We start from the raw sequence: 27,450 nt of genomic DNA on the forward strand, positions 1-27,450 counted from the left end.
AAGGAATGAGACAAAAGATTATCTGCTGGCGCTATCTACTAAGAGCATCTTTCTGAAAAGCTAAGTATAGCTAGGCCAGCTTTCTTCTATGTAGACCCAAGCTATAAGATTTATTTATTTATTTCAAGAAAGTGTATCTGTGTGGGTAAAGATGTAAGAAGGTCCTAGGTTAATTCAAAATAACAACCCAGCTCTGCCTTTCCACGGTTGATATGAAGATGCTGTTTGTAGTAAATGGTAAAAGGGCCCTGTCAGCTTCAGCCCTCAGACCCTCTTATCCTCTAAAAGGGGATCCGGTGTCCTGTGTCCTCTTCTGGAGGAAGGCAGAGCACACACACGGGATGCCTTGTTTTAGAACGATTGTCAACACGGAGACCCTGGAGTCATAAAGAGTTGCCTCTCCACTGTCCCTAACTCTATCCAGGTATCATTTCTGAATAGTGGGTAATGAATCAGTGCCGACAAGACTGAAATGGCATTTCGATTGCATTACAATCCTATGGCTGTTTGAGGCAGAACCATGTCACTTGCACTCCACTTGAGATTGGCCCCGAGGCCATCACTGCTACCTTCCTGTCAGGTCTGGCTCCCCAGCCTCCTATAAGAATAGTACTAAGACGTATCCTTAATGTCTCTAGAATCTGTGTATCACTGGATGCAAAGTGCTTCCCTGCAAAGTGGCAGGGACAAAAGGAACGCATTCAGGACTGACTGCAGCTTCCAGGCGGCTCTAGGGAGGGCAGCAAGCATGGTAGTGAGGAAAGGGGTTCTGGGGCCAGAATGTCAGGGCTCTGACCTGGCTCTGCCACATCGCAGCAGCCACAGCTTGGGCCTCAGTTTTGTCATCCACATAATGATGATGATAATATGCGTGTCACTGAGCTGTCACAAACAGTAAAGTGATAAAGAATGCCTGGCCCACAGCAAATGCTCAAAAAAAATCTTAATATTATGTAACACATCATTGTTAACACTGACAATAATAAAGTCAGTTCGTTTTGCATTAGTCACTCTGCCCACATCCTTTCCTGTGGCTCGTTATGTTAGTGCAACAAAGGAGAGACGCCCAAGAAACAGTGGTTAAGAAGCTACTACCTGGATTTATTATGTATTACCCAAAGTAATAGAATTCATAGCTTCCTGGAGTAGTATACTATCACTTTCCTTTTTCATTTCCTTTTTTTTTTTTTTGCCTTTTCCAAAACAGATTATTCATTTGCAGATTAAAATTTCAACTATATACAGACACCTTTAAAAGATCACCCATGGCCGCTGCCCTCTGTCTGCACAGCTGCCTCTCCCATCTCCTCTCCCTACTAAGCAACCTCTTTCTTCTCTCCTGCAGTCTCACAGAATGTTCACGAGCATACCATCAAATACAAATATTCTAATTTTTCCTGTTCCCTTCACACAAATGTGGCCTTCTCTCTATATGCTGTTCTGTATTTTGCTTTTTAAATGTTAGTAATTTTTCCACAACAGGACACAAAGAGCAATCTCATTCCTTCTGGAGGTCCATGCAGAAGACTGCCCTCGATGGACATTATGTCACCTGTGTGACCAGTGCCCACTGGTGACCCTTACACACTGAAAACTGGCCTATAACAGGAGTGGTCTATGATCTATGATGTATTAACATGGACGTTTCCTCTTCCATTATGAATTCATAAAATTTTGATTTTCATAATTCTTTTTGTTATCAGTGGAAATATAAAATAAGGTTCTGGGAGAGAGATATAGGAAGCCAATCTGTGGAACTTTTGGTCTGGGCCCCAGCCTCCTATAAAATGGCACTAGGATGCATCCTTAATGTCTCTGGAATCTGTGGATTACTGGGTGCAAAGTGCTACCTGCCAAATGGCCACAACAACAGGACTACATTCAGAATTGGATCTGCAGCACCTCCAGGAAAGTTTTGAGCTATGCTTCCTTTGGCTCCTCCATCTCCTTAATTGACTCCACCTTGAGTCTCCGGACCAGATAAAAGGCCACTACAGTTCAATGAAGCCTGGGAGTTTTTGTAAAGAAATCCCTGGACCACTGTATCCATTGGCTCCAAACGAACATCTCCTATGGAGACCCCTGGACTTTAGCCAAGCTCATCTGGGCCAGCTAACTTGCAACTCACAAGGACTCTGTAGACTTAATTCCAGACATGTGGGATATGGTATGTGTGCACAGGAACACTGTGGGAAATCCAAAGTGATTACAATAAACAGTCATATGAAATCACTCTGGCAATTAGCATGAAATTGCTGTCAAGGGCATTACTCCATATGCAGTTCCACGTGATACATTTCCTTTAGAACTTACAGTCAGGAGGTACCGTCTCCGCTGAGGAGCTACAGTGAGCTGTGTAATTCATCATGTTTACTTCATGGTCCTGGCTTTTTGGGAACCTGAGAGTTGGTTCAGTCGTGAAAATAATTAACACCTCATGTACTATTTCCTTTCTCCCTGGTCCTGATTTTTCGAATCCTATTCTTCTAATCTAGTGGTCTCAACCAGGGGCAATTCCCCACCCTCTGGCTCCAGGGCACATTTGGCAACATTTAGAGACATTTTTGGTTGTCTCAACTGGCCAGGCGTGAGACTGGCATCTAGCAGGCAGAGACCAGGTATGCCACACAGCTAAGTGGCTGCAATGCTTGGATGTCCCCCAGACCTCCAATAAAGAATTATTCCACCCAAAATGTCAGTAAGTACTGAGTCTGGAAAACCTAGCTCTAACCTGTTTAATATTAGGCCCTCTGTTAAAAGCTCCTGAGATCTTGTTTAGAAAGATGCTTAACTACATTTGATAAATAAAACATTGTGACAAAACAGCAGAAAAGTTACAAGCATTTTCCTGCCAGAAGAGACAAAGTATTGTGCCTATCATGGACTGGGCCCAGGTTGTGTACCACTTAGCTGAAAAATAAGCCATTCTTCGGGGACTTCAGAGGAGACAGAAAATCAAACTAGCACAAGACAACGTAATGTGGTTAGCACAACAGCACAAAGAGGAAGAGGCCCCTCACTCTGTCGAGGGACTGGATTCTATGGGAGGAGAACCTGCCTTCTGACTTTGTCTATTCTGGCAGGTCCAGAGGCCAATTTTCACGAAGAGATGTGCACTCAACACAAACCGCAAGATGTCACATACCTTCAGGAGTCTGAACGCTGTCATCCAGCACGTCCTGGTTTGCTCATCCTCTGCACAGAGCAACCTCAGCTCTTTAGCTTCATTCCTGACTTTGTTTGGCTACAGGAGGTAAAAGAAAGTTCTGTGAGTGTTACACAGGGAGTCAGAAACAGCTTCTGTCAAGGCAGGGCTGCATCTGACACAAACCAGAGACAACCAGCTGGAGATCCCCCTAGCAAGGAGCACAGCAGATGCACACACACACCTGTGTGTTAAGCATTCATTCATCCGCCTTCCTGACAAGCCTTTATTAAGTGCCTATCATGGACTGGCCCCAGGTTGTGTACCACTTAGCTGAATACTAAGCCATCCTTCGGGAACTTCAGAGAAGACAGAGAAACAAACCAGCACAAGACAACGTAACGTGGTTAGCACAACAGGACAAAGAGGAAGAGGCCCCTCACTCTGTCGAGGGACTGGATTCCATGGGAGGAGAACCTGCCTTCTGACTTACAGAAGGAGAGATCTTAAAGTTGCCCCCAGGCCACTGAGAGGAGGGGCGGCTGCAGAGCGTAGCCAAGAGGGGAAACCCCTGAGGAGCTCAGGGATTCTGACGTCTGAGCAGCCCAAAGATCAGACCCCAAGTAGAAGGTCCAGAGAGGGAGACTGATGTTGGCTCTGGAGAAGGAGACAGAAGGGGAAGAAGGCACCCCGAGGCAGGTGCAGGCACCATGGGGAGAAGACAGGTGCCCCTCCACAGGCAGGGCCCTTTGGTGAGGGAGGAGAATTGTTGCAGGGATAAACTGACCTGCATCTCCACAGGAACCCCCTGACCTCAGACTCAAGAAACAATGCTGGACACGGCCCCAGCTCTCCCTCTCCAGAATCTGGAGGGGTTGAGGGACAGGTGTGACTACCCTGTGCTCGGCTGGTGCTATGAGAGAAGCAAGCAGAGACTGCGTTTGCAGACATGCAAGCATGGCTGGTGTGGGCTGGTGGGAAGGGAGCGTGCCCGCTGCTGCTCATACCTCCAGCCCCGCCTGAGGCTGCCTTGGGCCTCTAGCGGGTGTGAATTAGACGCCTATTACTTACAACGGCAAGAGTATTCCCTGAGCAAGGTATGAAGTGATATTTTGGAAAGAAATTTTCTCCTAAGGAGGGGCTCCCGGTGTTCTGTGTTCTCGGGATGCGGCTTGGGCTATGGCTGGTAAGTCAGCCTACGGCGCAAACTCCAAGCACAACTATTCACTGGCTACTGGATGTGGGCAATGTGGCCAACTTCCTATCCCACAAGGGGCTATGAAGATTAAATAAGATAATGGATGTAAAACTGTTAGTGGAACATCTCATGCACAGTAAGCATTCAGTAAATATCATCTACCATTATGATTATTAATACCATCACAACCTCATCAGGGGAAGAGGAGTGGGCTCTGCCCACAGGTGTGTGCACATGTGTATGTGTGTCTATGTACATGTGTGGATAATGTATGTGTATGCACACAGGTATATATGTATACATGTGTGTATACACATGTGGTATGTGCACGCAGATGTGTGTGCACGCGTGTGTGTGCATGCAGAGGGTGGGCCGCATTGTGTCCATTCCTATCTGACTGTCCCCACGGCCAGAGGCCCACACAGAAGCCATCAGCTCACTCAGTACCACGCAGGCAACCCAGGTGACAGGCTGGAGGTCCTCTCCCTTGCCCTGCCTCCCCTTCCAGCTACTAGTACTGGGCTACAGCCACAGCCCACCCTTTGAAGCCAAAAGCCGCCCTCCCTAAAACACTGAGCCCACTGGCCACACTGTCTATCCCTGTTTGCTTGTCCTTGAGCTTCTGAGCTACTCAAGGGCTGACAGCAGCAAGTGTACAATAGATGTTTTTACAGGAATGGAGGAATCCAGTGTGAAACTATGTTTCTGTTGAAGACAACAGAAGCAACAATCAAGTGCTGGGCAAGAGAAGAAGTCAGTTTCCAGTGGGCTGCTGAGCATGCGCGCCGTCTGTGGACAGTTCGGGTGTACCTTTATGCAGAGCCCGTGGTCTGTAGGGGCGCTGTACTGCTTCCTGCCGGCGATCAGGGAGAAGATGTTGCTATCCTCCAGGTCGGCCAGCAGCTGCAGGTGTCTGGGTTCCTGTGACAACAACGGCCAGGTTAAAGTCTCAAGCCCAGCAAAGGGCAAATGTGTTCACCTCTGGTAGACAGAGGGCAGTCTCTGCACACTTATAAGCACTTTCCCCAATGACACTTAACATGTTACATATGATTATTACATGAGGTGTGATAAGTGCTAAACTAAAACCAAATTCACCCAGTCTCACCCAAAACACCCACTTCCCCAATTCTCAGACACACAAGACTGTTGGAACGTATTTGATACTTCTGCCAAATCAAAGCCCCATGACCAGATATTCAAGATAAAAAGCAGAAGAAAATCTATAACCCAAAGGTCAGAGTTAAGAGCACAGGGCCTATCTGCCTTTGGTTTGCTGTGCATCCAGAGTCCAATCGTACCCTGGGTTTTCCCACTGGTAGCTTGTCCCACCCTTCTCCTCCTCAACTCTCCAGCCTAGCTCTGTTTCCTGCTCTAGGAAATAATCTCCCGACTTCAGCACACACGAGGACTCTGAGCGGGCCACACAGCACAGCTGAGAGGTCAGGACGCTACCATGCCCTGTGTCAGACCAAAGCCCCTCTCTGCAGATGACCCCCCTTCTCTCTGGCCCATGCGTCAGCAGCCGCTGACTTCCCAGAGTTGGCCTGATGCTCAACACCTGTGCCAGGGTCCCGCCAGCTCCCTTTCCCCTTTGCTGGCCAGAGTAAAAGAGACCGTAGCCCTCAGATGGTAAGTGCTCAGCCACGTTGAATGGACATGGCTCCTGCCACAGGGTGTATGTGGACAGCACGAGAAGAGAGCAGGCAAGAGTGTACATGGGAGCGAAGGAGCCTCCAGCCTAAGCCCTCAGTGCTACCAGCTGTCTTTTGAGGGCCTGCAGCTGTTTTCCATCTCCCACCTTCTTCTCACTACGGATACATGCAAACCTGCAATTTATTTCATAAAATATCTGATACATAAAGTTACACTGGCATTAGGGTGGCAATCATCTATCAAACATCTTTACAGCTAGCTTAAATCCCAACTTATGGGAACTAGGCCAGTCTCTGAAGTGATAGGGCAGCCAGGGGGGTCTGCTACCAACCCACAGTGGGGGTGGGGCTGGGCAGGTGGGGTTCTTAGGTATGTATTATTTATTACCTAGTTTCTGAGGGAGACCAGGAAACCTGTGACTCCAAGTTTAGCTGTTGCACAATTAGCTTATTAAGAAGTTGTCCTGAGCTTGGAGGAGTCTAAGGTGCATTTAAAAATGAAGCCTAGGTTTACTCTGAGGACTCCCGGGGGCAGTGACGGGGGCAGAATCAGGGCTGGTGGTGGCAGGTTTTAAAGCTCACCTTTGAAGTTCCCTTGGTGGAGCAATAAAGGCCAGATCTCCGCAAACACACATACAGCTTTTTCCATGATTTCTTTCCCAGCTCTTTCACATGCAAAAACCCTTGAATTTCAGGACAGCTACTGGAGTTCAGAAAATTCTGTTGAAGAACAAATTTTAAAAATTACATAATGCTAATCTAAAATAATTAAAGCAGACATGTTATTAGCATAACTGACATTTTCTGAATTATTAAAAGACTCCTTTTTTTGATCAAACTGAGCGTGTTCTCCTTTCCAAAGTCTTAAAATCCCATCTCAATTGGTGCTGCATAGAACATAATTTGTATTTAAACACATGCAAGCAAATGGACCTTTCTAACACTGGTGATAACACAAGTCACGAATTTCCCTGTAAGAGAGTGCACTGAAGGATCCAGTCTGATATCAGACTGAGGGCAAGAGCAAGTGCCACGACTGAGTGAGTGGGGCTCTGGGGACTGAGAGTGAGCATGTAGTGGCCACTTTTACCCAGGCACCCCTCCAGTCAAGGGTCACATAAAAGGTGTCATTTGTCTGCAAGTGATGAACCCAGGTGCAGGACATCCTGGTGATGTCCCCCTGTTCCACTTAACTTTTCCCACAGGCAGCCTTAAGAATAAAGCCTTTATCAAAACAAAACAAAACAAAACAAGAAACTATGCTTTTCATCAAAGGGAAGACAGGCCGAGGGCCAGGTCACGGAGCAAAGTTGGGGAGGTGATGTTGGCAGGTCCTGCTACTAGACTGGGAGGGGACAAAGCTCTTTTCCCCCAGGTGGGAAAGGCACGTCGGACAGAGCCCTAGTGCACCTGGGTCAGTCCTTCCTGAGTCTCAAGAGACCACAGCATATCTTCACAAAGCACATGAGTCCTCCCAAAGTCAAGGCAAGTTAAAACAGAATGTGCCATTTCACTGTTCACGGTGTACAGGTGGTACCTTAGCACTGACACCTCTCACCAGAACAGACACATGCTATGGTCAGAAGGGCTTCTGAAGACACCACCGGAACAGAGCTCTGAAGCTCTTATCTTTTAGATGCTGAAACAAATTTGGTGATAACAACATAGCAAAAGAAGGGCTTATGAGCAGAATTCTGTAGGAACTATATTTTAGTAGTTTCTGTTACATGTAATATGTCACTTGGATATTGTTGGTGGCCTTAGGAAATGATTCATTCTTTCACTTTTGACATGTACACAGGCATATTTTTAGGGTGTAGCTGTAACATTCCCATTCCCCGCTCCCAGCTTCCCTGGAGGAGCGTGTGTGACAGCTGAGCACAGAGGCCCTGGTGGCTCCCTCCACTGGAAGAGGAGGTGGGGAGAGACCAGATTTTCTCAGAACAGACTTTAGGACAATTAAAGCAGGTTTCTTTATTTGTAATGTATGGCAAGTTACTTGTAAAAGTCTGTCGTGGTAACCCAATCATCTTTTACTATAGACTCAGCGCTTCTGCAGAGATTTCCAAGCAGCTGGGCGGTGGCCTGACCTGGGACCCCTGCTCAGAAAGGAGCTGGGGAGCCCTGAAACTGGGGTTTCTCCATGCACCCCCCGGGCCACACTCAGCAGTGGCATCACTGGACTCTTCTAAGTCAGAGCAAGGGCATTCTGTGTGTAAGTGCCTGTTTGGCTCAGCAGGAATCCAGCTACACACAGATTTTCCAAGTAAACTTTTTAATTTCTGGTTACTCTAAACCCCCTTAAGGGCCAAAGTTATAAATGATGAAAGATGCAATCTCTTCAGGTTTTTTACAATGTTGCCATTCAGTTCCAAGAGGATTTCTATTCAGAAAGTCTATTTCAGCAGAGGTCTATTTTGGCCCAGTACCTGCAAAAGCTGGCTTTGACTGCCATTTGACTGCTGGCACCAAGTAACCATCTGTTCTGGGAAGAAATTCTAAGAAAATGGGAAAAAACAAATACGTGAAAGGTTAGTTTCAAAGTGAGGGAAGGTATGTCATATAGATAAGTAAATTTTAAAACTATTCCTACCAATATAATTATGTACACCTGTATTTAAAATGGCAGTCCTTTTTATTCTCCTATCACACAGAAGAAACAGCTCCTTCAAAAGGTTGTATTTCATTTCCTGAAATGTTGGGTACGAGTATGGAATACCACCTATGTTTACTAAGGGATGCATGTCTCACAGCATACTCCATGGCAAAGAGTGAGATAAAGAATTCCTGAAACTAAAAGGTAAGCCCAGTCACGAGAAAAGCCTTTTCTGTTGCATTCCCCAAAAACAGTCTTCAAATTTCTCACTCTGGAATAAAAAAGCAGCTAAATTATCAGAGTCAGAAATGACCCTGGGTCTTCTCCCCAGCTGACACAGCTCTGCCCCATGACTCAGGACGACAGTAAGTACCCCAGGAGCTAGGAGGTGCCCTCCCTATCCCGGCCTCTCACAGGACAAGTGCCTTCTTTCCCAAAGAAAGAAAGGGGAAGAGAGATCAAGGTGACCAGCTCAAGACACCACCAATCGCACTGATTTCTCTAGTCATTCTTCCACGTATGATCACAAAATGTGTTTGCTGTGTGCAGAGAATAATGAGTTTTTCTTCTGCTAAGTGTTTGATCAGTTTAACTGAGAACTTTCAAAATAACAGAAAATGCCCAGTCTCCCCCAGCTCCTGTCTTAGAGACTAACCCCCTTTACACTGTGTCTATTTGAAGAAGGAGACCTCTATCTTCAGCCAGTCCCAGGCACATTTAGTGAAGCACGAGACTGGGTTTCAAGCAAGGATTGCTTCATTAAACTGCAACTCTGACTCTCAAACTGATATGCTACGTCGTGCCTCTCAGTCACTTTCTAATCTGATACTATGAAACCCAAGTATAAACTTCCAGATGTCAAGAGTCCCAAACCCCAAACCTGAAGACGTAAGACTCACCATGGGATTTTTAAAGAACTCGTATTTTGCATAATTCTTCCTGAATAGAAATTTACTCTCACCGGCCATGGTACTCTCCACTTGGACCACCAGCTCGTGGTCTTCCAAGCACCTCTCTGCAGGGGCAAAGTATCACATGTGAGATGCAACAGGTGGGAAATTCATGGTAGCTTTACAACCAAATGCAAGATTTGTTCAACTTTCTATTCTTTAAACATTATGAATAGAGACGAGGTCAGGAAGGAAACTAAATTTAAATCTCTCTTTTATGTACTACCAAATTCATAAGAGGTCTTAAGATACACAGCATGAGGAATTCAGGTCAATACTTATTTTTATATACTTCTTTTGAATTTGGCATCAACCAGATGTTAAGGAATGAGTCCATAATACTCTCAGCAAATGATTTTGCCCTTAAATTAATAAATTTCAATTCTTGTAAATAAAAGACTACAACAAGAAACAAAGGAGAAAGAACTTGAAAGGGGAGGATGACCAAAGAGGGCCCAGAGATGGAAGCTTTTTTTTTTTTTTTTTTGAGACAGAGTCTCGCTCTGTCGCCCAGGCTGGAGCGCAGTGGCGCAATCTCAGCTCACTGCGAGCTCTGCCTCCCGGGTTCACGCCATTCTCCTGCCTCAGCCTCCTGAGTAGTTGGGACTACAGGCGCCTGCCACCACGCCTGGCCAATTTTTCTGTATTTTCAGTAGAGACGGGGTTTCACCATGCTAGCCACGACAGTCTCAATCTCCTGACCTCGTGATCTGCCCGCCTTGGCCTCCCAAAGTGCTGGGATTACAGGCATGAGCCACCGTGCCCGGCCGAGATCCAAGCTTTCTAATGACATCAAACTTGGTTGCCAGAAACGATGGTGCTGTGTACTGTGGGAGGGGCCGTGATGCACAGCGAGACGGTACGTACATACTCACCTTTCACACTGAAGCCTGCACGCACCACATCATGGAATAGTTCTTGTCAACTGAATTACATGTAAAGGCAGGGAAAAAAACACACTCCATCCTCCAGCACCCGCTGCGGACACGTACACACGCACGCATGCACATACGCACACGCCTCCTTCACAGCATCTTCCATAGCAGCACCGTCCCCCGGAAAGGGAAAAGTCGCTTCCCTCACTGTGTGAACACAGTGGTTCCAGGTGGAGCGGGAAGAACTCAGCATACCCTGGAACAGCGTGTGCCTGCAGAGGCCGCACTGCTCCCTTTCATGACAGCTACGTCCCTTCCCAGGCACCTCCTCAGAAGCTGTCACAGGACGGTGGTGGCCACGGGAAACTAACCTTATTAAATCACGGAATAAACAAGAACAAATGTACAGCAGGGTCAAAGTGTGAACTGATGCCAAAACGGTAAAGATTAACATGCTATGGAATTGACACCAGGGCAGTTCTGTCGTCCTAAGACCCTACCCTCCTCTCCTGCAGCCAGACTGGAATCTTGAGGAAAGTGTCATCTCGGAAGGAAGGAATGAAGTTCAAGGCAAAAGCATTTCTGAGTCAAAGTGATCTAAGAATGCAGAAAAGACTTTCCGTCTACAAAGAACAACTGTCGCCATGGGCACGCATCTCCGATGGGCCCCGACTGGCATGCAGAAGCAAATTCTGGAGCTGATTCGTGCTCGGCCCTGGTTTTGACATTACAAGGAAAGGATTCCTTGGTAAAAACACATTTAAAGCCAGAGTTTGTGAAGGAAAGGAATTTTCTCCCCGTGGCTGCCAGAAAGCTCAGACTTGGCACCACCAGCAAGTGTGGAGCAGTTCCCATTTGTCCCTGTCTGGGAGGGAATGCTGCTAGCAACATGTGAACCAATACATGGCCCTCATGTCTCCCCATGATAGAAAAAGAGAGAAACCAAGAACATGCAACAAAAACTGTTAGGTTTGCTTTCCAAAAAGAGGTTCATTCATCGAAAATGGATTTTCCAGAAGGAAAACAAATCAGTGACTTCTGTTGAAATGTTTATTCAGAGAAAAATGTCTTTCTGTAGTTACAGGAAAAAACAAAAACAAAAATCCAAAACCAAAACCAACGATCTAATAAACTGTTGATGGTTGATTTACAGAACTAAAAATTTTTATCAGGCAAAATAAGGAGAAATAAAAATGGGAGGTGACAGCTACCTAAGTGAGGAGAATATGTCTGTTTCCAAAGCAAAGGGCATTTTGTCTCCAAAGAACCCTGAGGACAGCCAAAGAGGATGCTTGGGGGCAGCCACCAGGCCTAAAGGGGGTGGCCAAACCCATGCAGGCGCCCATCCTTGCGGACAATACTTCCCTGTCTCCCTGGGCTGCCCCTGGAAAGATCGTGGGAAAGTTGCACATGGCAGTGTAAACACACAGGGGGACGTGTCCCTGGCCGTCAGATCCAGGTGGACAGGTGAGGGCTTGGTGCCCTGGCAAAAGGGGGCCCAGGAACTCGGGATAACCGGTGGGCTGTGAAACCAACCGTATCCTGAAAGGAGTGTGCTTTGGTGACTCCAGAGTGCGCCTACCATCCCCAGAGGTGGGTCCCAAGACAAACAAAACATCAACTCCCTTTTCCTCATTCACAGCAGGTCAGCAAACACAATGTGGCAGGTGACCCCTTTCTCAGAGATGCAGAGCTGTGCAGCCTCCAGATGCAGCTGAGTGCCCCGGCACAAATGCTCCGGCACCAGTGTTCCAGTTGGCCGATGACTGCGCAACATCTGTTCAAAGATCTTCCCTCCAGTTTTAATTTTCTCCGTGATTTAAAGACATGTATTTTCAAATGACCTTGCATGATTATAAACAATCACATCACTATCTATAAACTGCATATGATTACAATGGCCCTAAGTTAAATGGGAACACTACTTTTCGTGATAATATTCCAAAAGTAATTTCAAGAAATGGAAAAGGCAAAAATTCTTTGAAGTACATTTGTATTTTTCAAATTTCTGAAACTAAGGCTGGCATTACTCTACTCCTCAAGAAAGAATATTTAAATATCAAGACAACTCAAAAGAGAGAATCTTACTTCCTTGCCTTAACCCTTGCAGCTAAAGTGTGACTCCTCGGCAGAAACCTGTGCTGCCACTTGGCAGTGGGAGGGGCCATGGCAGAGCCGGTGCACAGAGGATGTGCACCCCACTGTCTCGGCCTCACACTGAGCTGTGGCACTTGAGCCACTCCCTGCCCATCATTCCTCAGCACAGCCTACCCAAGGGAAAGAAAAGAGCTGTCAGCAAGCTCAGGGCTTTCCCGGGCTAAGAAACCGTCAACAGAGTAATCAGTGAGATAGCCCTGACATGTGGATAAGGCTGTAAGTGGACTTCTATTTATAAATTTTAGTGGGGGAAAGGACATCTTTTGTTGCTTTTCACACGTAAAAGGGAGAGGGGGACATAAAACCAGCCTGCAAAAGGCCCCCTCTACTCAGCAAGGGTCAACGGGCGCCGGCTGCTTCTCCCTCCACACCTTTCTGCATGTCCAGCTGTCAGCATCCAAAAGTGTGGCAGCCACAGCACCTCCAGAGTTACTGCCACAGCATTTCTCATCTGACCAGGAACAAGCACAAAGCTGTAAACAGCCCGAAAAAGACTTGTTGCTCTTCTTGTCTCAACCTAATTCTCAGGACAACAGAATTCCTCAAATCCTTGAAATTTGTAGGATCTGGCGGAAACCCTCTTCTCTTTACTGTGTTCTCTGTGTAAGTTCCAGCCTCTCCCAGATTATCTGACCTTAGTATGCCTGATGTCTACAGTTACTCGGGGCCTGGGTGCAAGAGCCCCAGGCACGGGGTGCCCCCCACATTCCCAGGGATGGGTTTATCTGCAATCCCATTTTCAAGTTCAGGGGGGCATCAAGATACTAGTTTTGTATGTTTAAATTTGTATTTTTCAACATTCCTTTTATCTTTTATTTTTGAGGCAGGGTCTTGTTCTGTCAACCAGCTGGAATGCAGTGATGCAAACACAGCTCTCTGCAGCCTCAACTTCCTGGGCTCAAGTGATCCTCCTACCTTGGCCTTCCAAAGTGCTGGGACTACAGGCATAAGCCACAGCGCCTGGCCAAAAAGACCTTTTCAAATATAATTTGTTTACTTGATATGTCTGCAGGCTGACTGTTTAATATCACTGCATCCTCCATGTGTGAAGCTGCCCTGGCTAAAGTGAACCTTCCAGAGACTTGCAGCTCACATGCTCAGGGCAGAAGGGATGGGGACACCTTCCAAAAGACCTGTCCCATTCTGGCAGCCCCAGCTGGACTTACTGTCAGCTCTTGAGTGGCTTGGGTCAGGGACAGTGTTTTCAAGGCTAAGAACTCTACTCCAGACACTGAGACTCAGAAACATCCCCAACAGGTAGAACCTGGGGGCAGTGCTAACATAGGAAGGGACCATTTAAAGGGACAATTGAACTGGGAATCATAAAATAGACCATCAGTCACTAAGGCTTTGCCTACCAGGGCAAGGGGCTTCACAACAACTTTTCCAAGTGCGTCCAGTAGTGAATGTTCCCAGGAGCCCACACTGGGAGGGGCCACCTGACCTTGCTCTGCTCATAGGAGTCCTTCTCTGCTTACCCACAAGCACAGTGCAGAGCGGGCAGGACAAACCACCCTCAGCCAGAGGGGCTACTCTACCGAGTGACAGCAGGGATGCCACTGTTGCTGCCAATGGAGGGTGACCAGCATCTCAGAGCAGCGACGCCCTGCAGGCTGCAGACACCCACGCATGGTGCTTTTCTCCCAAAGAAAGGGAACCACGTGCTGCAGGCTATCTCGGGAACTGCCCTCACTTTTTCTAAAGCCATCACTTCCTTCTGGGTGTAGAAAAGGTTTAATATTATTAAGGGACTGATATTTTAGCTATTAAGATCCTTATACAAGTTGAATATCCCTTATCCTAAATGCCTGAGACCAGAAGCTTTCGTTTTTGGATTTTTAAATTTTGGAACATTTGCATTATATTTACCAGTTGAACAATCCAAAATCCAAAAATCAGAAATGCTTCAGTGAGCATTTCCGTTGAGCATCAAATCAGTACTCAAAATGTTTCAGATTTTAGAGCATTTCAGATTTCAGATTTTTGGATTAGGGATATTCAATCAATAATAATGTACTTTGTACTTTGAAATCCTCAATTCTGGAGGCTATACATAGGCTTAAAATACTGTCCAAATTGGGTGCCCTATACCTTCAATTATGGGGGGTTTGGGTTACAATCTGCCTTAGTATCTGCCCTATAGACTTGCAAGTACTACCTGCCTTTTGCCCCAGCCGCCAGCCTGGTGTATGTCCACATCCCTGTGAGAATACCTGACATATAATTACCTAGGAAAGTGCTCTCTACAAGGAGATAGCAATGTCTGGGGATGTGCCCTGAGAGCTGGAGGGCCAGAAGGGCCCAGGAATACCATCCATGACAAACAAGAACCCCCTATTGGCCTTGTGGCCCTAGCATCCCTTTCCAAGGGGGATAAAGCTGAGATACCCAACAGACTCTCCGAGAGGCACCCCACAGCCCTGCATTTTCTCACTAATGAGCTTCTGATCGTTGAATGCTGCTAAATCATGGCAGAAGTAAGATTTTTAGTTAAACAGCAACTTAATGTTTTAAAAAACATTAAGTGACAAGGTTGGGTCACAAAACAGTATTCAGAGAAGTTATAGGGATGGGGGGGAAGCAGAAGCTCTGTGCCAACGGGAATGAGTCCTGGGGGTGCTGATCTTACAGGCTGGGGAAACTGGTTACTCTAAAAACTTGCAAAGTCCTCTGCAAACCCAGCCGATAGAAAAATGTGTTTCCTAGTAACTAGTAAGAATGGAACTGGTGGTGAGAAAGAAAACTGAGGAAGGAGAGGAAGGATATTCTAAGGAATTTCATGTATCTGCAAATCCTGGCTGTGTGAGGTTCATTATTTTTTTTTTTCATTTTTTACTTTTTTTGTGAAACAGGACCCAAAATGTGACACGAATGTTCCTCTTTTTTTTTTTTTTTTTTTTTTTTATAATTTCACTTGTTTCTCTTTCGGGTTTTTTCCTTTTATACTTAATTTTAAAATAAAGTGTCATCCCCCACGAGAGTGTATTAAGTCCATCTAAAAAGAAGAGAAAGAAATAAGGTGTATAAATATCACATCCCTACAAATCCTGTGTGCTTACAGACATTTGTTTTTCTATTCTCTCAGAGCAAATGGTTCTTCATTTGGTGAAAGTCTTAATGTATCATTTATCTACCAACCATATGATAGCCTAGAAATTAAAGGGTATCACATGAAATAGATAATTCAAAATTTCTGAACCATTCCTTATATGTTAAAATTTTATGTACGTGTATCTGTACAAAATTTCTATGTGTCCTGAGTGTGTCCAATTATATTCAAGTACTAAATATCTGCAGAAGTCCCTTCCATAGTTCTTTCAAATGAAAAGAATATTCAGACTTTTGAATGGGCTTTCAACAATAATCATTGTATTTGGGTCAAACTATACAGACTTGTTTTTAAAGTTGTATATATATATGGTTTTTTTCCCCATATATATATATATACACATGTAGAGACACATGCTGAAGGTTTCCCACTACTATTTAATTTCCAAGTTACTTGTGTGTCAACAGGTGCTTTTGACAGCCTTATCAGACCACTGTAGGATCCACTCATGGACGTCCTAAGCTGGAGTTTGATGGGACAGCCAGTCTCCGTGGGAACAACTGTGACATCATGGTCACTAACTGTGGACCTAGTAAGTGATCCTGGCAGGAGAAAGCTGTTAGTGACAATGGAGGGGAAGGCTTCTGTCATCACACAGATTCGTATGGCAATTGGTAGAGATGGGAAAGAAACCAGCAAGAGTTCTATTCAATTCCTTCAAAAAGCATACCGTCTGCCCAAAGTACAGGGCGCATTAGAAAACAGAGACTTAAGGTGGTATCAGCTCAAATTTACACTGCATTATTTAGGCTTAAATTGTATAATATTGGCCGGGCGCGGTGGCTCAAGCCTGTAATCCCAGCACTTTGGGAGGCCGAGACGGGCGGATCACAAGGTCAGGAGATCGAGACCATCCTGGCTAACATGGTGAAACCCCATCTCTACTAAAAATACAAAAAACTAGCCGGGCGAGGTGGCGGGCGCCTGTAGTCCCAGCTACTTGGGAGGCTGAGGCAGGAGAATGGCGTAAACCCGGGAGGTGGAGCTTGCAGTGAGCTGAGATCCGGCCACTGCACTCCAGCCTGGACGACAGAGCGAGACTCTGTCTCAAAAAAAAAAAAAAAAAAAAAAAAAATTGTATAATATTACCTGGAAGGAGGCTACTCCAGACCTAGAGGTTTAAATTCAATACTCCAGACCTAGAGGTTTAAATTCAATTTATTAATCTTTCAAAAAAGGTTCATGAGAAAAATCAGAACTATGGGGACGTTTCCAATCTGTGTTGTTTTTCTCTCCTTCAAGACATGGAACAAAAATAGCTGTTGATTTAGATAAAATTTTGGTTTTAAATATTTTACTATGACTTTGTAAGAACTATATTTTATCACATAAGAATTTAAGCAAAAGTCTGAAAAGCTTTTTTACCTAAAATAAGCTACCTGAACAAAATACCTCAATAAGTTCTGTTAAAGAGTCAATATCTTCAAATATTCTGTGATACAAAATATTCTCTTGCTTTTTAGGCATGACATGCGCACGCACACACACCCGTGCACGTACACCATTCACAGCCTTGTTAACCAGCATGCAGAGATGCCATGTAAGACTCAACTCGAACTTACAACAAAGTGCTTCATAATTTGCTCCAATTCCCAGCAGAGCTCTCTGCACTCTGCTGCCTATAACCATGGCTCCCTTCTTCCCATGAGCTGAAGAGCTGATCTCAGAGGGGCAGCTGCAATCCTGTGCACGGCCGGCTCTCTCCAGATCACCTCAAGGGCACCTCCCTCCTGTCCCCTGCCCACAGGTGTGCAACAAGCTCCACGTGGCTCTGACAGCTGGGGAGGCCGGACAAGCCACAGGGAACTTCTCCGTGTCTGAGCCCTTGGGCAAGTTATTACCTCAACCATCCAAGGCAAGATTCCCAAAGCACTAGGGGAAGGGGGCTGGAGGGCGGAGAGTGAAGTTTTAGGAGAAAGAGAAGAGGCAGGAGAGTTGAGGGGAACCCAGAGACTGCCTGCTAATTTGGCAAAGGACACTGTGTTCACACATTTGGCATTTGGCATTTGGCAGCAGCGGTCTTCATTCAATTGCACGTGAGTATCCCCAGGCGCCATTCCTGTTCCGATGGTTCCCTACCTAATCCTAGGTGCGGGTGGTGCTCCACTAGTGTCCAGCTGTTGTCATCCACACAGTGACTTTTGTAAACCAGCAATTGGCACAGGTCCCTGGCTGTCATGTCTGCTAGAATCTCCACCACTTTGCTCGTCCCATCTTCACTAAAGACTTTAACATCCTGCAACACACAAAGGGGATACTTAGAGATAACAACTTCAGGTTTTCAAGAAATAAAAACTCAAACAAAAGAAAACAGGTAAAGTAAAAACGGTAGTACTCCAACACATGGGCAAATGTTTTTCCAAGCAGCCAACAGGTCCCCATCGGCTGCAGGGATGTGACTCTCCCTCCTCGCCTCCCCTTTCCCACCTCCTGGGGGCAGAGCAGGTAGGATTACAACACGATATTCTTAAAACGCCCAGGACAACTCACGGGAACATACAGCACATGGCTAAACCACCAAACCTGTCTTAAGAAGTGACAGGATTCACAGGATTCATTTAAAATACTGCTGGTGGTCTCCGGGTTGGACATTTTACAGTTGAACCAATTGAAAAAACAAGCAAAGCAACAAATCCTGTAAACCTCCCTCTTCCCATCATAACTTTTGACAAGTCCACATGCTCTCCCAGGGCACAGGGTCCAGCAACGGCACTGATAGCCTTTCCCGCAGCACCTCACCCCTCACAGACACGGAGGCTCAGGCTGGAGTGGTGATGAATTAATACAAAAGAAGAGCATAATAAAAACATAGTTACAAGATTCTTTAGCCCCTAACCCTACAAAGTTACAAGCAAGCTTCATTTGCTCATTCAAATCCATGAACACTGAGCAGCTCCAGGCCAAGGGATGGAGAAGTAGAGTTCAGAGGATGGGAGTCTATCCCTCCCAGGCAAGACCCCGCAGGAATTCACCCTTCCCAGAACACCAGATGTGTTTAACAAATTCTTACCGTCTGGAAAAAGCAGTCAGAAGAGCAAGACGGCATTTTAAATCGCCTCTGCGTCTTGCAAGGGAGCGTGTTTCCGTCTCTCCCCCACTGTCCCAGGCTGGCTGTGTGGAGCCTGCATGTGCCCTGGTGGGCAGGTTGTCTCCGGGCAGCAGGGAGGCCACCCGCCCACCCGCTGGGCTCCCAGGTTGCCTTGCACCGGCTCCCTTACGGAGTGAATCCAGCCACGGTGATGCAGTCACCCCACAGACTTGCTCTCCCACTCCCACATGACAAGACCTGGGCTTGGGGGTGAGGATGAGGTGAGGATGACAACCCCAACAACACAACTCTCACACCAACTGGTCAGAAAAAGCCCCGCTCAATGCTCTCCCATGGCAGTGAAATCACACACAGGCAGCTGAGAGGCTGAAGCACGTGCGTTCTCTGAATCCAGCCCCATCTGCCAACCTCCAAATAATCTTTGTCCTGCAACTGACGTGTCAGTGGCACCTTTGGAGCTGGATCTGCAGGGTGGGTGAGAACATCAGTTTGTCCTGACCAACTCCCTCCGAGGCTCCCCGCTCTCTCTGGCCCTTTTCCTGTGTTTGGAGCGGGGTGCTTACTTGCTCTGAACTTTGATTTCTGTGGCCGGCGCAGAGTCTGACAGCAGAGGGAAGGGCTGGGAGGCCCCCGCCTTAATCAGGAACTGGGACCACACCATCCTACAGGGACCCTCTTGACCCTCCTACAGCTAGCTACCCTCAGCTGTCACCAGGTGGGCAGTAAGGAGTCAATGTCACTCAAGCTTGAGTGCCCAGGTTGAGGCGGGGCGGGGGGGGGTGGGGTAGGGGTGGAGCGGGGGCGGGTCTCGGAGAGAAGGAAGAAGAGCCCTTATCTCTGAGGGCAGGCTAGCCTCCCAGCAGACAGGGGACCAGCCAGGGGAGTCTGCACTGTTAGGTAGGGTCACTGTCCCCTGCCTGCCACCTACGGGCCACTTCTCCAACTCAAAGATATCCCAGGGCTAGGGCTGGATCAGGACCCAGAGACTTGTTTTCAACTCTTATTTATTTTTCAAGAAATCCATCATCTCTTTTCCAGAATTTATGTGTCACTCAATGAAAGTACACTTCCCCCTAACAAGCGAAATATTCAAATACAGCTGACATGGCTGAATAAGTCTATAGAAATACAATTTAAGTGAAGAAAACATGTGTCTGGGTTCTAGGTAGGAATGTATTAAAATGTATTAACATAAAAGAAAAACAGGAATTTGGAAAATATAACTGAGCTCCAACAATGCTTTATAAATGTGCTAACCATCATAGGGAATGTCTTCAGGACCAGTGCATGCCTTCTGCTCCCCAAATCAGGGTTCCTAACGCTCCTTCTTCCCTGAGTCTCAATGAGCGTATCTGCACTGAGAATACACATGATCTTCTCTAGGAAAGTGAAATTATGTTGAAGTGTGTGTTTCATATCTCTCCAAGTCCCTTTGCCACTGTTCTTGTTCAAATCAGCCATGGCAATGGTTTTCTCTTTTTTTTTCAGCCCTGCTGCATTTTTCTTTAAACTCTCTCCCCAACCCCTGTTGTTCCACAGCCATCCCCCCAAAGGCCTATAAATAGTCCGGGTATTAAAAGCTGAGATGTGCTTGGTCACACGTCCACCTCCACTCCTTTTAGATTCCCACAGAGACTGGGCTGGCGAGATCCCGAGGGAGCAAGGCAGGCAGGAGACTGAGCCAGACACAAAGGCAGGCACCCTTCAGCTTCAGTGACAGGCCCCTCTGCCCCCGACACAGCACTCTCTGGTACTTCCCCAAGCTCACCAGGACCCTCCAACCACACACAAAACTAAGCCCCTGAGACAGAGCACCAAAAAAGCACTGCGTATACCAGCCATCTCAAACCACCCAGTCAACGCTTAGAGCTACTGATGAGAATGTTTGTAAGGAACCCAAGAGGTACAAGGGCTCCTATTACAGGGGACTGCTAGCCACCGACTACGAAGCCTTTTAGAGTTGGCAGTTCTAGAAGGAGCATTCTGTACAGCACCACCTGCTCCTTTAGTAACCACCTGAGCACTGCTGGGGCCCCAGGTCTCCTGCAGAGCAGGCCTGGGTCTCCCTGGCCCATTCAGTGTTCAAGCATTTTGCACAAGGTGGGCCTAGAAGGTTCTCTCGAGCAGGTCAAGGCCCTTGCCCCGCAGCAACTCACAGTTCAGCAGGGAGATTGTTACCACAGGCAGTTAATTTCCAAGGTGTGACTTGTTTAGGGAATATAAGAATCTGGTAATACCAGGAACGGTGAGAAGCTGAGACCCACAAGTTCTATCCAAGTTCTATCCCAGCTTAGCCTCCTACTGGCTCTGTGACCTCGGGCAGGTAATTAGCAATCTAAGACTTGCTTTCCTCATCCAAGCTGTAGGGAACTGCTCTGAGAATCAGTAATGTAAGCAAAACACTGCTCAATCAATGTATGGAAGTTACTACATAAGTTATGACCTATCTTGGCCCGGGATGGTGGTTCCAAAGAGGAACTTAGACTGGGCCATAACCATGCTTCATCAGTAACTAGCTGTGGGAACACGGCTGAGCTATCCAGCCTCTCTGTGCCTCAGTTTCTTCATCTGTAAAACGGAAATCCGTAAGCAGCACCAGCCTCGTAGTGTTGCTGTGACATAGGTTAATGAGATACCCTCTTGAAAAGACTACAGCCCCTGACACGTGCCCTCCCTGGGACATGCTTGGATCCAGCGTGGATCTGGGAACAAGGCAGGCTCCAGCTGAAGGCCTGTGGACAACCACAGAAGGGTGTGGGGGAAGGACCCCGAAGGCTGCTTCCATTACAGGATTCCAGTTCCAAGAAAGCAAACCTCATGACCAGTAAGATGCGGCAGGAACAATTCAGTTAGAAAAGCCACCCCCCCCAAATCCTCATTTTTCTTCTCTACTAAAAAGGGAATTGTTTTTTAAAAATAAAACAGTAATATTAAAGAGGGCATGAAACTCTGTCTTTTTAGAGTTAGTTGGGGGAGGAATGGTTTGCAAAGCTACCCAGGCCTCTAGCTGGCTTGGCACTGAATCCCGTTATAAAAGCCCTGAAGTGCTAATAGAAGGTTCCATTGTTTCCAGAATTTCTGTTGTCACTTTTTACATATTAACTGCATAGACAAAAAAGCAAGAGCTTAATTTTTTGCAAACTTAAAGGAAGAAGTTTAAGAACAATTGGAGTTGAAGGTAGATCATATCTCCATGGCCCCAAACTCCACTCTGGGGCACCTGGTTTTTTGTCTCAGTGGCCCCCACAAGGTTGATGTGTGTGAAGGAGTAAATCAGGCCCCTCCTTGCTGTCAATCTTAGCACAGACCCTCACTCCTGCTTCCTGCCACAGTCTCAGACCTTGCTCTTGGCTGACTTACAGGCTCAGAGAATCTCATTACTGCATCCAAAAGACCTCCTGACTGGCTGTGAGTCTTTGCTGAAGGCTCAGCAGTAATCACCTTGTAAAAATAGCAAATGGGGCACTCTCTTTGTCCTCTTAGAGCCCTCTGCAGTGTAAGATGTCCCTGGACAGAGGGCCCAGCCTCCGGGGTGCACCCACTGACCCACAGTACCTGAGATCCACGCCTACCCTGAGACCTTCACAGAGAAATCGAGACATCGGAGGGCTTCTGGGTCAGCAGCTCTTGGGACCAGTTTCGTCCTAGTTCTTAATCGTTATCTAGCATATTTTTAGTTCAAAAGCTCTCTTAGGATGTAAAGTAAACTGGGGTTTTTAGTAACTCTGGTAAATACTAGTGATAAATGTTTTGGAGAAGCCAGGTTGTAATCACAAGGCCAAGTGGAGGCATTCACAGGGGAAGAGAAATTATCAAATCAGGCAAAAGGGCCCAAAGATGTGACATGAGGTGGTAAATGTGGATGAAATCCTGTTCTGGGTGACCTACCCTACTCTATCTGGCCTCCGAGGGGCCTTGAGGAGAAAGCAGGAAGACTGCTGTGCCAGGAAGGCAGAGGAAGCCTTAACTCCACATACATGTCTCTGCCCCTTCGACGGGAGAAGGAACTATTTCTGGAAGGCAGAAAGCTTGCCCGATGTCATGGAGGTGGAAAGTACTGGAGCCAGGATCTAACCAGGGCTCTCCTCCCTGGCTCTGCTTGCCTTTCTTCTCCACTGCAACCCACTACCCAGCGTGTACCAGGTGGGCTCCAAGGCTTCACACAAGAAGACTTTTGATTACATGTGGCCCAGAAGGCCTCAAATTGGACAGACCCTGAAGCCTGGAGGTTTGGGGTAAATTACATTTACTTCAGACTAGGGCAGAACCAACCAGGGTAGGCTAAATTAATCTCAGCAAAAAGGAATGTAATTCTGCCATTATTTTTTAGTTCTGTTTTAAATTAATGATGTTATTTCTTGATACAGGGGATAATTGAAGCACTACACATGATTACACGGCTCTACTCACCATAATGAGAACACGCATAATAATCCTGTTCAATATAGTGACTCAAACCTACTGAAAAAAAAATGTGCTTAATAGCCTGCACTGTCCCAACTGAAGTGGTCTGTTGTTAGCCTGGCAGCAGTTCAGCGTCCCCCACTACAGCTGGGGCTTGACCCTGAGGCCTGGTCTCCACTCCCCAGGACTCAGCACACTGCCCAGGGCTATGAAGATGAGACTTATGGCCTGATTTCAAACAGCGGAGGAGCCCCCCTGTCTGAACACAGCAAAGAGTGTGGCGCAGGTTCAAGGGGTGGCATGGAGCCGGGTGCCCCACCCTTAGTGAGACCAGACACAGAAGGGCCTGACAGCCTTGGTTTCTGCTGCAGGGAGTCCTGAGGTCCTGAACACCAGGAGCTCAGGGCAGTGCGGATGACTTGGGAAGAGCTTAGCCGGTTGGGCCAGTTGCTAGGGCTGGATGCTAGATGGAGAACCACAGGGTTGGGGGAGTGTGAGATGGCAGTCTCCAGGGCTACCTGCTGGGCTAAACATCCCAGTTGCTCCTCCTCCTGAACAGACTCTGTGGTGCAGGAAAGGCAACTGTGCTGCACACTAGAGGGTTGTCCCAGTGGCCTGAGGGCTGCCCCCTAGACCCCCGCCAAGGTTGGTGCTTGCACCTGCCCTGGAGAGCCTGGTCATGGGCTTGCCAGACCCAGCTCTGCCCAGCTCTGCCACCTCCAGCCAGGCTGGTGGCAGAGTGCAGGACGGGATCCCTGGGAATCCCGCCCATGGCCAGGGAAACCCTGCTATTTCCCCCACATCAACAAAGGCCAAAAATTCCACTGCTATTATTGCAACTGCCTTTCAACTGCAAGCGCCACCTACTGGCCTGTAGGGTGAACTGCATTAGTCAATATAATTCCTGCTGACAGAAGTATATCCCCATTTCTCTCTAGGAGACAGTGAGTCTGACCACAGGCCCAGCACACTGTTACTACAACCTACAAACAACTAGCATTTGAGAAAACCACTATACTAAAGCTATCTATAACCAAGTAATTCATAAAAGCCTTGGCCCCCTAAAACTACAGAGACGCCAAGACAAAGGAACTTAATCAACATACAGAATAGTCACGTCCTCAAGGTGGGGGAGGGAAGAAAAAATCCCAACCAAATGAAACTAATTCAAAAATAAGAAGTAACAGTTTCTACAGATGAGAAGAAACCAACACAAGAACTCCAGCTCCATGAAGAAACAATGTTGTGACACCCACATTAGCCCTCTAGCAATGGCTCCTAACCACAATGAATGAAATGACAGATAAAGAATTCGAGATACGGAGTGTAAGAAAGCTCAATGAGAGCCAAGAGAAAGTTGAAAACCAACACACACACACACACACACACACACACACACACACACACACACAACAGAAGAGTAATTCTGGAGATGAAAGATGAGTTAGATACATTTTAAAAAAAAAAACTTTTGGAAATGAAAAATTCAACAAAGGAATTTCAAAAAACAGTTGAAAGCTTCAACAATAGAGCAGACCAAGCAGAAGAATTTCAGAGCTTGAAGACTAGTCTTTTGGATTAACCCAGATAAGAAGAAAAAACAATTTTTTAAAAAAGAATAAAGCCTTTGAGAAATGTGAGATTATTACACCTAGGACTTACAGGTATTCCTCAGGGAGAAGAAAAAAATAAGTTTGGAAACATATTTGGGGGAAATAATTCAGGAAAATTTCCCCAAACTTGCTAGAGATGTAGATATGCAGATACAAGAAATTCAGAGAACCCATTAGAGATACTACAGAAGATGCACATTCACCAAAGAATAGTCATCAGATTAATTCAAGGTCAACATGAAAGAACAAATCTTGAAAGCAGCTAGATAGAAGTGTCAAATTACCCATAATGGAAATCCCATTAGACTAACAGTGGACTTCTCAGCAGAAACCTTACACGTCAGAAGAGACCAGGAGTTTACTTTTAGCCTCCTTTAAGAAAAAAGAAATGTAAGTCAAGAATTTTATATTCTGCCAAACTAAGCTTCAAAAATGAAGGTGAAATAAAGCCTTTCCCAGATAAGCCAATTCTGAGGGAATTTGCCACTATTAGACAAATCCTACAAAAAAATTCTCAAAGGAGTTATAAACATGGAAACAAAAGGATGATACTCACCATCATAACAGCACACATAAGTAGACAAAGCTCACTGATTGTATAAAGCAAATGCACAACTGAGACTAAAATAAACCAACTAACAACACTATGACAGGAACAACACTTCAAATACCAATATTAACCTTCAACATAAATGGCCTAAATGTTCCACTTAAAAGACATGGACTGGCAAACTGGATGAAAAAACAGGATCCAGCCATCTGCTGCCTACAAGAGACCCACCTAATGGCCAATGACACCTACAGACTCAAAGTAAATGGGTGGAAAAAGATGTATCATGCAATGGAAAACAAATGTGAGCAGGAGTAGCCATTCTTATATCAGATAAAGCAGATTTTACCCTAACAATAGTTAAAAAAAAAAAAAAAGACAAAGAAGGGCATTATATAATAAGAATGCATTCAATACAAGAGGACATAACTTTTGGAAATATGTGGGCAAGCACCAAAGCACCCACATTCATAAAACAAATACTACTACACCTAAAATAAGAGAATGACAGCAATACAATAATAGTGCGGGACTACAACACCCCACTGACAACACTAGACAGGTAACTGAGAGAGAAACAACAAAGAAATGCTGGACTTAAGCTAGACCTGACCAAATGGAAATAATAAACATTTATAGAACATGCTAACTAGCACCTGCAGAATATACATTTTTCTCATCTGCACATGAAACAAAATTGACCAGATGCTCTGCCATAAAGCACATTTCAATAAATTTTTTAAAAAATCAAAATCATATCAAGTATCTTCTTGGGCCACAGTATAATAAAATTAAAAATCGATACCATAAGGAACTGTCAAAACTGTACAAATACATGGAAACTAAAAAATGTGCTTCTGAATGACTTTTGGGTAAACAATGAAAACAGAAAAAAAATTTTTTTTAATGAATGAAAATAGAGACACAACATATCAACACCTCTGGAATACAGCAAAAGCAGTGCTAAGAATAAAGTTTTATAGTGTTAAATGTCTACATCAAAAAGACAGAAAGTTCTCAAATTAACAACCTAATGTCACACCTCGAGGAACTAAAAAAACCAAGAACAAAACCCAAAGCTAGTAGAAGAAACGAAATAAAGATCAGAGCAGAACTAAGTGTTACTAAGACCCCAAAAAACAAAACAAAACAAAAACCAAAAAAACCCACAAAGGATCAATGAAATAAAAAGTTGGTTCTTCAAAAGAATAAATAAAATTGATAGCTAGCAAGTTTACCTAAGAACAAAAAAAGATTCACATGAGCACACTCAGAAATGAAAAAGGTGACATTACAACTGATACTACAGAAATACAAAAGATCATTACAGATTATTATGAACATCTCTATCCACACAACCTAAAAAATCTAGAGGAAATGGATAAATTCCTGGAAACATCCAACTTCCTGAGATTGAATCAGGAAGAAACAGAAATCCTAAATAGACCAGTAGGGGTAATAAAATTGAATCAGTAATTATAAAAATCTTCCAAAAAAGAAAAAGAAGAAAGAAAAAAAAAAAAAAAAAAAGCCCAGGACCAGATGGATCCCACAGCTTTGTTTTTTTTTTTTTGTTTTTTTTTTTGAGACAGAGTCTTACCCTGTCTCCCAGGCTAGAGTGCTGTGGTGTGATCTCGGCTCACTGCAACCTCCGCCTCCTGGGTTCAAGCGATTCTTTTCTGCCTCAGCCTCCCAAGTGGCTGAGACTACAGGCATGCGCCACCACACCTGGCTAATTTTTGTATCTTCGAATAGAGAGAGGGTTTTGCCATGTTGGCCAGGCTGGTCTCAAACTCATGAACTCAGGTGATTCACCCGCCTCGGCCTCCCAAAGTGCTGGGATTACAGGCATGAGCCACCGCACCTGGCCCTACAGCCAAATGTTAACAGCCACACAAACAAGAGGTGGTCCCAATCCTTCTGAAACTATTCCAAAAATTTGAGAATAAATTCTTTTGTAACTAATTCTACAAAACCAATATCACCCTGATACCAAAATCAGGCAAGGACACAACAAAGAAAGGATACTGTAGGTCAATATCCCTTATAAACATAGATGCAAAAATCTTCAACAAAATACTAGCAAAGTAAATCCGACAGCACATTAAAAAGATAATACATCATGATCATGTGGGTTTAATTCCAGGGA

General features: G+C 45.7%; 1 protein-coding gene and 1 long non-coding RNA gene across 9 annotated transcripts in view; one reads left to right on the forward strand and one right to left on the reverse strand.

Moving 5' to 3' along the window:
• The window catches only part of LOC105492378 (growth factor receptor bound protein 10), a 203,309-nt gene that overhangs the window by 19,647 nt on the left and 156,212 nt on the right, over window positions 1–27,450 (reverse strand). For 7 of the 8 annotated variants that reach the window (XM_011759443.2, XM_011759444.2, XM_071095192.1 and 4 more), the window contains 6 exons: window positions 17,765–17,921; window positions 9,494–9,609; window positions 8,428–8,496; window positions 6,581–6,718; window positions 5,154–5,264; window positions 3,146–3,244 (listed from right to left, as the gene is read on the reverse strand). In XM_011759443.2, the coding sequence (XP_011757745.1) occupies window positions 3,146–3,244; window positions 5,154–5,264; window positions 6,581–6,718; window positions 8,428–8,496; window positions 9,494–9,609; window positions 17,765–17,921 (690 nt within the window). Of the gene's footprint in view, window positions 1–3,145; window positions 3,245–5,153; window positions 5,265–6,580; window positions 6,719–8,427; window positions 8,497–9,493; window positions 9,610–17,764; window positions 17,922–18,695; window positions 19,267–27,450 lie in introns of those variants that run through there. The other variant, XM_011759445.3, reaches the window with a different exon arrangement.
• On the forward strand, window positions 16,263–17,568 carry LOC139362870 (uncharacterized). Its single transcript, XR_011622380.1, has 3 exons — window positions 16,263–16,399; window positions 17,149–17,225; window positions 17,433–17,568. It is a non-coding gene; the product is annotated as an uncharacterized lncRNA (long non-coding RNA).

This window comes from Macaca nemestrina, chromosome 4, assembly GCF_043159975.1.
Source record: "Macaca nemestrina isolate mMacNem1 chromosome 4, mMacNem.hap1, whole genome shotgun sequence".
In the NCBI taxonomy this organism is placed as follows: domain Eukaryota; kingdom Metazoa; phylum Chordata; class Mammalia; order Primates; family Cercopithecidae; genus Macaca; species Macaca nemestrina.